At 52.1% G+C, this 12352-nt stretch overlaps 1 protein-coding gene across 1 annotated transcript in view; it reads right to left on the bottom strand.

Moving 5' to 3' along the window:
* Window positions 1–1771: 1771 nt before the first annotated feature.
* Window positions 1772–12352, bottom strand: part of SPSB1 (splA/ryanodine receptor domain and SOCS box containing 1) — a 30410-nt gene continuing 19829 nt past the window's right edge. The window contains exons 2-3 of the mRNA XM_083876594.1: window positions 9281–10094; window positions 1772–4116 (exon numbers count right to left, since the gene is read on the bottom strand). Coding sequence (XP_083732720.1) covers window positions 3989–4116; window positions 9281–9974 — 822 coding nt within the window. The 5' untranslated portion in view covers window positions 9975–10094 and the 3' untranslated portion in view covers window positions 1772–3988. The remainder of the gene's footprint in view (window positions 4117–9280; window positions 10095–12352) is intronic.

Here is a 12352-nt window from a genome sequence, read left to right as displayed (position 1 = left end):
GCTCAGGGCAGCAGGGGAGGCTCAGGGCACCAGGGGTGGCTCCCAGGGCAGCAGGGGAGGCTCAGGGCAGCAGGGGTGGCTCCCAGGGCAGCAGGGGAGGCTCAGGGCAGCAGGGGAGGCTCCCAGGGCAGCAGGGGAGGCTCCCAGGGCACCAGGGGAGGCTCCCAGGGCAGCAGGGGAGGCTCAGGGCACCAGGGGAGGCTCAGGGCACCAGGGGTGGCTCTCAGGGCACCAGGGGAGGCTCAGGGCACCAGGGGAGGCTCAGGGCAGCAGGGGAGGCTCAGGGCAGCAGGGGAGGCTCCCAGGGCAGCAGGGGAGGCTCTCAGGGCACCAGGGGAGGCTCCCAGGGCACCAGGGGAGGCTCCCAGGGCTCTCTCCTTGCAGAACCTGCAGCTTTTCCTGCTGCCCACAAAGGCAGAGAGGTCCCTGGCGGGGCTGGGCTGGAGGCAGGGCCAGCAGGGACTGATGAGGGTTTGCTAATCTGTGATATCATTTGTTGATTGCAGCAGGTCCAGGCCTCCCTCCCCCGTTGCCATGGCTCTGGACATAAACACTGCAGGCTCCCAGCCCCGGGCAGTTCGTTGGGTTTCAAATATTCCATGCAGCTGGAACACGAGGCTGTTTGGGTGTCTGGAGCTGAGCATGAACTAATTCCTGAGTGTTGTGCACCCGCCCCAGCTCCTGCTGCAGCCTCCAGCCTCTCTGCCTGCAGGGACAGGGACAGGGACAGGGACAGGGCCCCTCTGCATCCCCTGTGCCTGCAGATCACAGAACTGCCCCTGCTCATCATTCAATTCCATCTCAGCCGAGGCTTTCTCAGCACAAATTTCATTCATCTCCGTCTATCTCACCAGGGCTGTCCCAGCACAGAATAAATATATTCATCTCCATCTAACCCAGGACTGTCCCAGGTCAGATTATATTCATCTCCATCTCACCAGGACTGTCCCAGGATAGATTCTGTTCAGCTCCATCTCACCCAAGGCTTTCTCAGCACAGATTTCATCCTGCTGGAGCTCAGCATCTACAAACCATCGCCTTAATCTCGTGGTTTTCCATGTGTAAAAACCATCCAAAATTAAAAAAAAAAAAAAAATAAATCTTGTCCTGACTAGAGGCAACAGATTATATCCATCTCCATCTCATCCAGAGCTGTGCCAGGACAGATTTCATTCAGCTCCATCTCACCCAGAGCTGTACCAGGACAGAATATATTCATCTCCATCTAACCCAGGAGAGATTTAATTCAGCTCCATCTCACCCAAAGTGTCCCAGCACAGATTTCACTCATCTCCATCTCACCAGGACTGTCCCAGGAGATTTCATCCAGCTCCATCCCCACCCAAGGCTTTCTCAGCACAGATTTCATTCTGCTCCATCTCACCAGTGCTGTCCCAGGACAGAATATATTCAATTCCATCTCACCAGGGCTGTCTCAGCACAGAATATATTCAATTCCATTTCACCAGGGTTGTCCCAGCGCAGATTTAATTCATCTCCATCTCACCCAGGGCTGTCCCAAGACAGAATATATTCAACTCCATCTCACCCAGCACAGATTCCATCCAGCCCCCTCTCTGAGGCCCCAGAGGCAGCTGCACCCCCAGGTTATCATCCCCCAGCCCTGCACACACCTTTGACACCCCAGCTCTCAATTGTTGCTCCTCCAAGCAGAGATAACTCTGGGCAGCTCCTTGGGAATAAACTCTGCTCGTGCAGGAACAAAGCACAAGGAAATCTTATAAAACGCAAATAAAACCCGGCACCAAGCGATATTTAATAAAGTTTATTCGGGTTACTGAGCGTTATCTACAGTCATAAAATAGAAAGGATTTTCTGCTGTACAAAGTAACGTCCTGGTGAAGGGAGGAGGGAGGGGAATGAGGGAGCACAAAGAGAATTAAAGTGGGGAGAACACAGCTCCTTCCCTGCACTTCTGGAAGACACTGGTTCGAGTTGAAGGCAACCAAGTGGGGCTCCAAACACACTGAATTTTGTGTCCCACCCTGGAACAGAAAACTAGTACAAACCCTTAGGTTGAAAAAACAAACAAACAAAAAAAAGTCATATATAATATTAGAATAAAAAAAGGGGCACATGGTGCCCCACCTAGTCTTGGCACCAACTCTGTGCTTTAAAAAATAGACTATGCAAGTAGTTTGTTTCCAAAAAGGTACCCTACAGCAGCTGTGTAAAACATGTTCTTATACATACACCACAAATATATATATATATATATATATTAACATTTTCAACGACTAAACTCATTTGTACCTACACAAAACTGAAGGGATAACTCAAAAAAAAAAAAAAAGAAAACGAACAAAAAACTACAAAAAAAAAGAAAAAAAAGAAAAAAAAAAGAAAAAAAAAGAAAAAAAAAAGAAAAAAAAAGAAAAAAAAGAAAAAAAAGAAAAAAAAGAAAAAAAAAAAAAAAAAACACAAAACCACCAAAAAAACCAACCAAAACAACACAAAAAAAAAAAAAAAAAAAAAAAAAAAAAAAAAAAAAAAAAAAACAACAACAACAACAACAACAAAAAAAGAAACAAACCCAAACCAACCAAAAAACCAATCACACAAACATTTTTTCAAGGAAATAAAACACACACACAAAAAAAAAAAGTGCAAAATAACCCCAGAAAGGCAGCATAGTAACCTGTGGAGAGGTCGAGAGAGCAGCTCCTCTGATAAAGGAGTGTCACCCTCTTCCCTTGGCCACTGAGGATCTATTTGGGATGTGCTGAATTTGCCTGAAATTCCTCATCCTGCTCATTGCAGTTCCCTCCTCTCCAGCCCTGGAGAGGTTCAGCTTCATCTGGCTGTGCCTGGAGATCCCCCCTGGTCTGTTTAACCCTCCAAATCCCTCCTGGGCTGAGCTGCTGATGGCACTTGTCACCATTGTCACCTCCCTGTCACTGCCCTGTGCAGCCACAGTGTCACCACTGTCACCTCCCTGTCACTGCCCTGGGCCAGGCAGGCACACAGAGCCACTCCTGCTGCAGATAAAAGTCTCTCTGTGACACAACAAAGCCTGCCTGGGATGAATTTAAGCAGCTTATCCAAAAAAAGAACTCCCAGCAGACAGAAAACTCCCCAGCAGAGGAACAATAACATTTTTCTAACATTTCTCTGGCAGAGCCCAGGGGACAGGAGCTGCAGCTGGGACAGACCCACACTCACAGTCCCCACCCTGTGGCACAGGTTTGGCCCTCCCTGTGTCACCCCAAGAGCAGGAGCTGCAGTTTTCAGCCTTGGGAAGGCTCGGCCTGGCTGCAGAATCAGCTCAGCCAAACCCAGAGCAGAGGATGGTGATAAAACAGGAAAAAAGGATCCAGAACCTGTGGAGCAGCCACAGAGCAAAGGGAGAGGTCCCAGCACAGCTCCAGACATCACAACAGGCACCTTCTCCAGGTTAAGGGTGTCCTGGTGGGAGGGCTCTTGGTTTTGGTGTTTTCAGGGCTTGGGGTTGTACTTTTTTAATTATTTTTTTGGCTTTTAAAAACTCCTCAATTAATTCTTTATGGCATTCCAGGCTCTTTCCAACACTCTGCTGGTCATCCTGAGCCTTTCCATTCTCTTAGGACCTGGTCTTAACATTTCCATTCATAATGCCTCCTCCTCCCATAAATTATATTTTTATTCTTCTCTTCTTATTATTATTCTTTTATTATCATCCTTCCCTCCAGATGGTACAGAAAACTCCTTCCCCCTGAGCCCAGAGGAGGCAGCACAGCCTTTTCCAGGAGGAAGCACAAAACCCTCTGTAAATGTTCCTTTTGTGAGTGTAAGCGACTCCTGAGGACCAAAAACACTCAGGATTCTCCAAGAGCTGCCCGGGAAGGGCCCAGAGGCTGCAGCAGTGGCAGGAGGGCTCTGAGCAGCGCTGGGGATGGGATGGACCACCCCGGGGTGCAGCGCCCAGCCCTGGGCAGCCCAGCAGCTCCATCAGCCAGGGGCTGGTTCCTGTGGCTCCAGCAGCACCGGGTCATTGGTAGAGCAGGTAACTCTTGAGGGAGCCGGGCAGGGGCAGCCGGGGGATCTCAGCCAGCCTGTCCTTGCCCAGGGCCAGCCGCACTGCCCGGCGGCACAGATCCATCAGGGGCAGGGGTTCGGCTGCGGGGAGAGAGATGGAGATGTTAACAGCACAGAACAGGGGGGCAAAGTCACTTCTCTGCTTTTGAAACCCCCCAGGAAACACAACAGCCCAAAGGGACACCTTCACTCTGCTTCTTAGACCCCCCAGGAGACAGAACAGCCCAAAACAGCCCAGCCCAGAGGGGCAAAGTCACTTTTCTGCTTCTAAACCTCCCCCAGGAAACACAGCAGCCCAAAGGGACACCTCCACTGCTTCTTAGACCCCCCAGGAGACACAACAGCCCAAAAGGACAAATTCACTTTTCTACTCTTAAACCTCCCCCAGGAAACACAGCCAATCCAGCCCAGAGGGACAAATTCCCTTTTCTGCTTCTGAACCCCCCCCAGGAAACACAACAGCCCAAAGGGACACCTTCACTGCTTCTTAGACCCCCCAGGAGACACAACAGCCCAAAACAGCCCAACCCAGAGGGGCAAAGTCACTTTTCTGCTTCTAAAACCCCCCAGGAAACACAACAGCCCAAAGGGACAAATTCACTTTTCTACTCTTAAACCTCCCCTAGGAAACACAGCCAATCCAGCCCAGAGAGACAAATTCATTCTGCTTCTTAAACCCCCAGGAGACACAACAGCCCAGCCTAGAGGGACAAATTCACTTTTCTGCTCCTAAACTCCCCCAAAAAGCACAACAGCCCAAAACAGCCCAGCTCACAGGGACAAAGTCACTTTTCTGCTCCTAACCCCCCCCAGGAAACAGAACAGCCCAGCCCAAAGGGACAAATTTACTTTTCTGTTCCTAAATCCCCCCAGAAAATACAGCCAGCCCAGCCCAGAGGGACAAATTCACTCTTCAGCTTCTTAACCTCCCCTAGGAAACACAACAGCCCAAAACAGCCCAGCCCAGAGGATAAACTCCCTTTTCTGCTTCTAAAATCCCCAAGAAACACAACAGCCCAGCCCAGAGGGACAAATTCACTTTTCAGCTCCTAAACCCCCCAGGAAACCCTGAGCATGAGGAATGAATGAAGGCATGGCAGCCCTGCAGGGTCTGGGCCACCCAGCAGCCTCAGCTCACCCAGCAGCCCCTGGAGCTGCTCAGGCCATACCCGTGTGAATGAAACAACCCTGGAATACCCAGCTGGGAGCTCCTCCTCTGCAATTCCATTCACTGCAGCCAGAACACATCCTCCCCTCACTGCAGGCTCCAGAAACTCTTTGTGAGAGTCACTGAGGTGGAAAGGCTGCAGCAGCCAGAGCAGGGTGTGGCCTGGGCACCCAGAAATGATTTATCTCACCCAGGAGAGGCCAACAGCTGTCAGCCCCTCCATTTGTACTGCACAGCTCCCAGGAAAAAACACAAAACCATCTGTCAAAGCTTCATGTTGCAGTTTGTCCCCCCCTGTGCCACAGGCTGGGGAGGACAGGAGCCTTTGGCTATTCTTTTTCTGCATCCTGTACTTCAAACAAACTCACACAGGTTTTTCAGGAATGGCCCCTTGGCTGCTGAGGAGTCACTCACAGCACGGAGAGGGGACAGAGGTCAAAGCCAGAGGTAAATAAACCATCCCAGCTGCACAGGAGGGAGATTGACATCAGCCCCTCACAGCCCCTGCTGTCACAGCTCACCCTGACACTGCCCTGGGGGGTTTGTCCTGCCCCCAGAGGGGTGACAGACAGCCCAAAACAGGTCACTGCACATCCTGCTGCTGCCTGGGGGCTCTGCCTGCACCACTGGGGGCTTTGCTCCGCTCTGACAGACACCCCAGGGCACCCACGGGCAGAGCTGGGGTGAGAAGCTGCAGTTTTCAGTGCCTTTGGCAGATCCCCACAGCTCCAGCCTCCACTGCTGCACCCAAACTCCCCAGGCTGTTCCCAGAGCTCCCCAAGGCCCAGCACTCAGCACACACTGTGTGTGCCAAGGCTGCACCAGCCCTGGCCCTGCCTGCTCCTAACCCAACCCTGGCCCTGCTCCTCACCCACCCCAGGCTCTGTGCTGCCCCTTCCCCAGGACAGGCTCCTGCAGCAGCCTCACGTCCCTGGGCTGGGCTGTGACACTGTGCCTTCTCTGTCCTCACTGTGACACTGTGCCTCTCTCTGCTCTGGGCTGTGACACTGTGACACTGCACCTCTGTCTGTCCTCACTGTGACACTGACACTGCACCTCCCAGCCCTGGCCCTGCCTGCTCCTCACCCAACCCTGGCCCTGCCTGCTCCTGACCCACCCCAGGGTCTGTGCTGCCCCTTCCCCAGGACAGGCTCCTGCAGCAGCCTCACCTCCTGCCCTGGCTGTGACACTGTGCCTCTCTCTGCTCTGGGCTGTGACACTGTGACACTGCACCTCTGTCTGTCCTCACTGTGACACTGTGACACTGTGCCTCTCTCTGCTCTGGGCTGTGACACTGCACCTCCCTGTCCTGGGCTAGGACACTGTGACACTGCACCTCCCTGTCCTCACTGTGACACTGGGACACTGCACCTGTCCCTGCCCTAGGCTGTGACACTGCACCTCTCTGCTCTGGCTGTGACACTGCACGTCCCTCCTCTGGCTGTGACAGTGCCCAAGAGCCCCTTCACTGCCAGCACTGCTCTGGCACTCCCCAGTGCAGTTTATTTTCTCCCCCCAATGTGGCACAGAGTGGTGCATTCAGAGCCTGCCCCAGTTCTGCCTGCCCTGCTCACAGACAGCTGGGACAGAGGCACCAGCACCCCCAGGGACACGGGCCTGACCCTCAGAGCCTTCAGACAGCACAGAACAAACACACTCAGCTCAGTGGCCTTAAAAGGAGAGGCTCTTCCCCAGAGATTGAGGCTTGTCCTCACCTGGCTCACACTGATAACCTGTTCTGACAGAGCAGAAGAGAAAGCAGACCCAGCCCTGACCTCCTTCCATTCACAGGCACCACAATCACTGGACAGTGTTGCTATTCAGGAGTGCTCAGAGCCAGACACCTTCTTTCTGCCTGTGCCAAAACAGCCTCCAGCCCCTGCTGGCCTGGTGCCCACGATTCACTGCTCAGCTGAGAGCACTTCACAACCCAGCACTGCTGGGAAAGATGAATCGGGGAAACCTTATAAATGTGATTGCTTGACAAAAGATTCTGAAAATGTGAAACCTGTAGTCGAGATAGAAATGGAAGCTCACTTTGAGTTGTAGGATACCAAGTCTTAGTTACTATAAAACCTAAAAACAACAGCCTGGGCAGCTGGAGGAGAATCCCTTTGGATTGAACAATTATCTTTCTGCTGGTTGAGGGATCCAAAAGTCAATGGAGCGAAACAGAAAAGTCTAAAGAGGAGTTTTTAGAGTTTAAAATACAACACATGGTGATGTAGTAGTTCTTATAGGCTGTGTGTAGATTCTATAGGATTTTGTGTCTTGTATTGGTTGGTCACTGTAAATTAGAATATTCATCACAAAAGGAGATAGAATGGATTGTAAGCAGGACCTGGCTCTCTTGGCTCTCCTCTTTGCTCTCTCTCTCTCTGGACCTGGCTCTCCTTTCCCTACTCTCACCTCTGCTCTCTTCCCCCTGCACTCTGACCCTGCCCCTTGCTCTCTCTCTCCCCTCTCCTCAGCCCAAACCCTCTTGCTCTCTCTCCTTCTCTCTCTGGCACTTCCCTCCAGCCCAGGCTGGTGGCTGAAGGCAAAGCCCTTTCTACCCACCACCCTTGCAATAAACCCACATATTCTAGAATATCTCAAGTTTGCAGAGTCCCTTGTCCTTGTAAGCCACGGATGCTTCTACACAGCCCAGCCCTGGAGGTGGCCCTTTCCCTGCTCTGTGCCAGCAGCTCCAACACCCCCTGCCTTGGAGAGGAGCTGCAGCTTTTGGCTGTGACCCCCCAGCAAAGGGGGGTTCCTGGAGCTGCAGGATTTGGCTGTGACCCCCCAGCAAAGGCTGATCCCGGGATTGCAGGGTTTGGCTGTGACCCCCCAGCAAAGGCTGATCCTGGAGCTGCAGGTTTTGGCTGTGACCCCCAGCAAAGGCTGATCCTGGGGCTGCAGGTTTTGGCTGTGACCCCCCAGCAAAGGGGGGTTCCTGGGGCTGCAGGGTTTGGCTGTGACCCCCAGCAAAGGCTGATCCTGGAGCTGCTGACATTCTTCAGGCTGTTGTGGCAGGAAGAGGTGGGCTTTCTTTGGGGAGAGAAAAATGCTCTGCCAGGAGCCCTGTGATTGTCCTTGCAGGGCTGAGGTGTATTTCTCACAGCAGGTTTTGCTGCTGCCCCTGTGCAAGGCTCTGCTGGTCACTCTGACAGCTCAGTTTCTCTGGTGAACTCAGGGTTTATCAGCAGAAGAGCCCAATGTGCTACAGCCCCTTGGGCAGGCACTGCTCTGGAATGCAAGGGAAACTACTCTTCATACCAATACTGCCAATTTTATTTCACCAGCGACATAAATCCAGATTTTAATCCACTTCCTTCACCTCTCTCCTCCACCCTACCCATGACTGAGTCACAGTCTGGCCCCACGGGAACTTCTGACTGGGAGAGATAACAGGCTTCAGCACATTTGGAACAGCCAAAATTTATTACTAAGCTGAGCTAGAGGTTGATGTGCCTGTTAGTAAAAGGCCTGGCATGCAAGTTGGGCTGAGCACAGCATCCAGCCCCTTGCTAGAGAGGATCACACCCTTTCCAGTGTGAGTGAACTTCTCTGGAAGATGAAAAACATCCCCATTTTTTCTTAGATGGGAAAAATCTATCCCTATTCTTGCCTCTGCAAGGGATTTTAAACTTCCCTCCATTATCCATTTAAAGAAGGGTGAGTGTGAGTGAACTTCTCTGAAAGATGAAAAACATCCCCATTTTTTCTTAGATGGCAAAATTCTGTCCCTATTCTTGCCTACAAGGGATTTTTAAATATCCCTTCACTACCCAGTTAAGGAAGGGGATTGTCCCAGAGACTGTTTTCTGTAAAGAAACACCAGGATTCCAGCAATGCCACTGTCTGAAGGATGTTCCTGCTGCTCTGCTGGTGGCAGCACAAAGTTTTCCACCCCAAGTTGGACAACTGGCATCCCCTTCTCCCACCAAACCCCCTCCCCAGGCCCTGCCTGCTCCCTGCTCACAGCACAGCTCAGTCAGACTTTGTGCATTTACCATGGAGGATCACACCCAGCAACCCTCACCTCCCTAAAAAAAAGAAAATCCCTCCCCAGGTGCACACTCTGCCCATACTCACGGTCCAGCCCGTTCAGGTAGCACATCCTGATCTCACAGTGGCCCCACACGGCGCTCACCACGGGGTAGAGCTTCTTCCCCTTGAGCCCTCTGAAAGCCACCCCCATGTACTGCCCGTCCACGATGAAGCTCAGAGTCCCATCATCCATGTCCAGCACCACCAGGAACGAGTCGGGCACGATGAAAGTCTCGTCGGGCTCCAGGAAAGCAGGATAAGTCTTGCTGGGCTGGTTTTTCCCATCGTGATAGAGCCTGTTGCGACCCAAATCCCATCCCCAGGACTCGTGGTTGTTGCCCACCAGGGTGGTGTAGCCCACGGAGTGCAGGGGGGCCTCGGCCGTGGCCACCCCCACCACGGCGTGCGTGCCGCGCTGGCGCATGGCCCAGGTGATCTGCCAGACGTGCAGCCCCCGCGTGTAGCCCACCTTGCCCCGGATGGCGTCGGTGCTCTGGGCCACGGGGTGCCTGTGGAACATCAGCTTGTCGTCCTCCTTGACGAAGACGTTCAGGGAACGGTCGTCGTTGTTCCACGAGTGCAGCAGCTGCACCTCGTAGCTCACGGGGGGCATGTCCAGCAGCAGGTCCAGGCGGGTGGGTTTGCTGTAGTCCAGCCCCTGCAGCTCCTGTTTCAGGGGTCTGTACACGGGGTCCCTCATGTCCACTGTCTTTATCCCCCCCGTGACCTTCTGACCCATGGTGTGTGTGTGCAGCTCTGGCCTCCTCACAGGCTCATGGGGCTGGGCTCTGCTGCCATCCAGCCCTGCAGGGAGCGTCGCCAGGAGACTCTGTCAGGATGGGCACCCGCTCAGTGTTGCCTAATGGATGGAAAGAAAAACAAAAGAGGCGAGTTAAACATTAGCGCAGAGAGCTGCAGCCTTCACCTGTCCATCCCAACAATGTTTGGTGCTTCCCTTCCCACCAGCACTGCAGGGGCAGCCACAGGGACGGGGCTGAGCAGGAAATTCTCTTCTGCCAAAGCTTTGCTCAGTACCTTGGAGACCTGGCTGGAAGTCCAAAGCAGCAGACAAAAGCTGCTGGTCCAGCCCTGGGGGAAACTCATTCCACCAGCTCTTGTTCCCTCTCTGAGCCCCTGCAGCCAGGGAGGAGAAAAACCCAGAGAAACCAAGATAAACCTGGCTTGTCTCAAGTGAGCAGCTTTGCTTGGGGCAGCTTCTCTTCTCCAGGAGGAAAAATAAAATAATAATAATAAAAAAATCCCTAATTTCAGTTGCAGAGTCCAGAGGGAAGAGCAAGATCCTTCTCCCAGTTTAGCAGTTTTCCCTTCCAGAACGCAGAGAAACCTCTGAAGAGTTTCAGGCAGAATAAACCCAGAGAAACCAAGATAAACCTGGCTTGTCTCAAGCTTCGCTTTGGGGCAGCTTCTCTTCTCCAGGAGGAAAATAATAATAATAATAAAAAAAAATCCCTAATTTCAGTTGCAGAGTCCACGGGGAGGAGCAAGATCCTTCTCCCAGTTTAGCAGTTTTCCCTTCCAGAACGCAGAGAAACCTCTGAAGGGTTTCAGGCAGCTTGGCCAGAGGTATTTGCTCACTCTGTGCACCTCTCCCCCAGCCCTGCATCCACTGGAGTGTCTCTGCTCTCCCTCAGCAGCACAAACAGCCCTCTGTCACACAGCTGCCAAACTGGGGGCAGCTATTAGGAGGATTAGAAGTGGGAGGGGTGCAAAGGAGCTTTCTAAGAAAAAAAAAGTGTTATTTTAACATTTCCTGAAGTGAGGCAATCGTGCAGCAACTCCTGCCAGCCACAGTCACAACACTTACTCACAAACCAAGGAGCTCATCTGGCACAGAGAGCTGAGCATGAATCAGATCTGCTTTAAAAATAAGATTACTGGACATCAGCAAGGCTCCAGCTGGAGGGTGAACAGCATGTTCTGGGGTGGGAGTGGATTCACCAACTTCCCTACAGGTTTTTGCTGCTAATCCAAGTAGTAGTAAAATCATTGGAAGGATGAGCTAAATCCCAACTCTTGAATAACAAGAGACAAGATCGCTTTTTTCTTTCCTTACCCACTCTTTTTTTTAAATCATGGATGGAGAGGAAAATGCCTGAGATCCTTTAGAATTCACATCCCAGTGCAGCACAGCTACTTCAAACCACTCAGGGCTCTCAGATGTTGGGCACTGAGACAGAAAATGCCCAATCCCAACAGGGCCCAGCCATGTCAGCAGCAACCACCACATCCTGGGAGTGAAACAAACACCACCCACAACATCCAGATTAATCCTGGACCCTGAAAACCAGCTGGAAACGAGGGAGGAAAACAGCACAAGCAGCCACTGGGTGCCAGTGCATCGCCCTCCCTGCACAGGGGATCTCACTGCTGTGCCCCGAGTGTCCCCATGAGTCACCCCAGCCCTGCAGGGCACAGCAGCCTAAGGAACAGCAGCATCCCAACGCAAAGCATCCCAAGGACAAGCCAAAACAGGCATCAGCTGAGAGAGGCACATTAATGCTGACCCAGAATAGGAATTTTCACAAAGCTGCAAATGCTGAGACCCAGAGCAGGAATTTTCACAGACCCAGAACAGGAATTTTCACAAAACTACCAATGCTGAGACCCAGAACAGGAATTTTCACAGAGCTACCAATGCTGAGACCCAGAACAGGAATTTTCACAGAGCTACCAATGCTGACCCAGAACAGGAATTTTCACAAAGCTGCCAATGCTGACCCAGAACAGGAATTTTCACAAAGCTGCCAATGCTGACCCAGAACAGGAATTTTTCACAAAACTACCAATTCTGAGACCCAGAGCAGGAATTTTCACAGAGCTGCCAATGCTGAGACCCAGAGCAGGAATTTTCACAGAGATGCCAATGCTGACCCAGAACAGGAATTTTTCACAAAACTACCAATTCTGAGACCCAGAGCAGGAATTTTCACAGAGCTGCCAATTCTGAGACCCAGAGCAGGAATTTTTACAAAGCTGCCAATGCTGAGACCCAGAGCAGGAATTTTCAGAGCCACCAGTGCTGAGACCCAGAACAGGAATTTTCAGAGCTGCCAATGCTGACCCAGAGCAGGAATTTTCACACACTTGCAATATAAA

This window comes from Zosterops lateralis (genome assembly GCF_965231275.1).
Source record: "Zosterops lateralis genome assembly, chromosome: 22".
Taxonomy (NCBI): Eukaryota; Metazoa; Chordata; class Aves; order Passeriformes; family Zosteropidae; genus Zosterops; species Zosterops lateralis.
The sequence above is the reverse complement of the archived record's forward strand: the minus strand, read 5'-3'. Positions and strand labels throughout refer to the sequence as shown.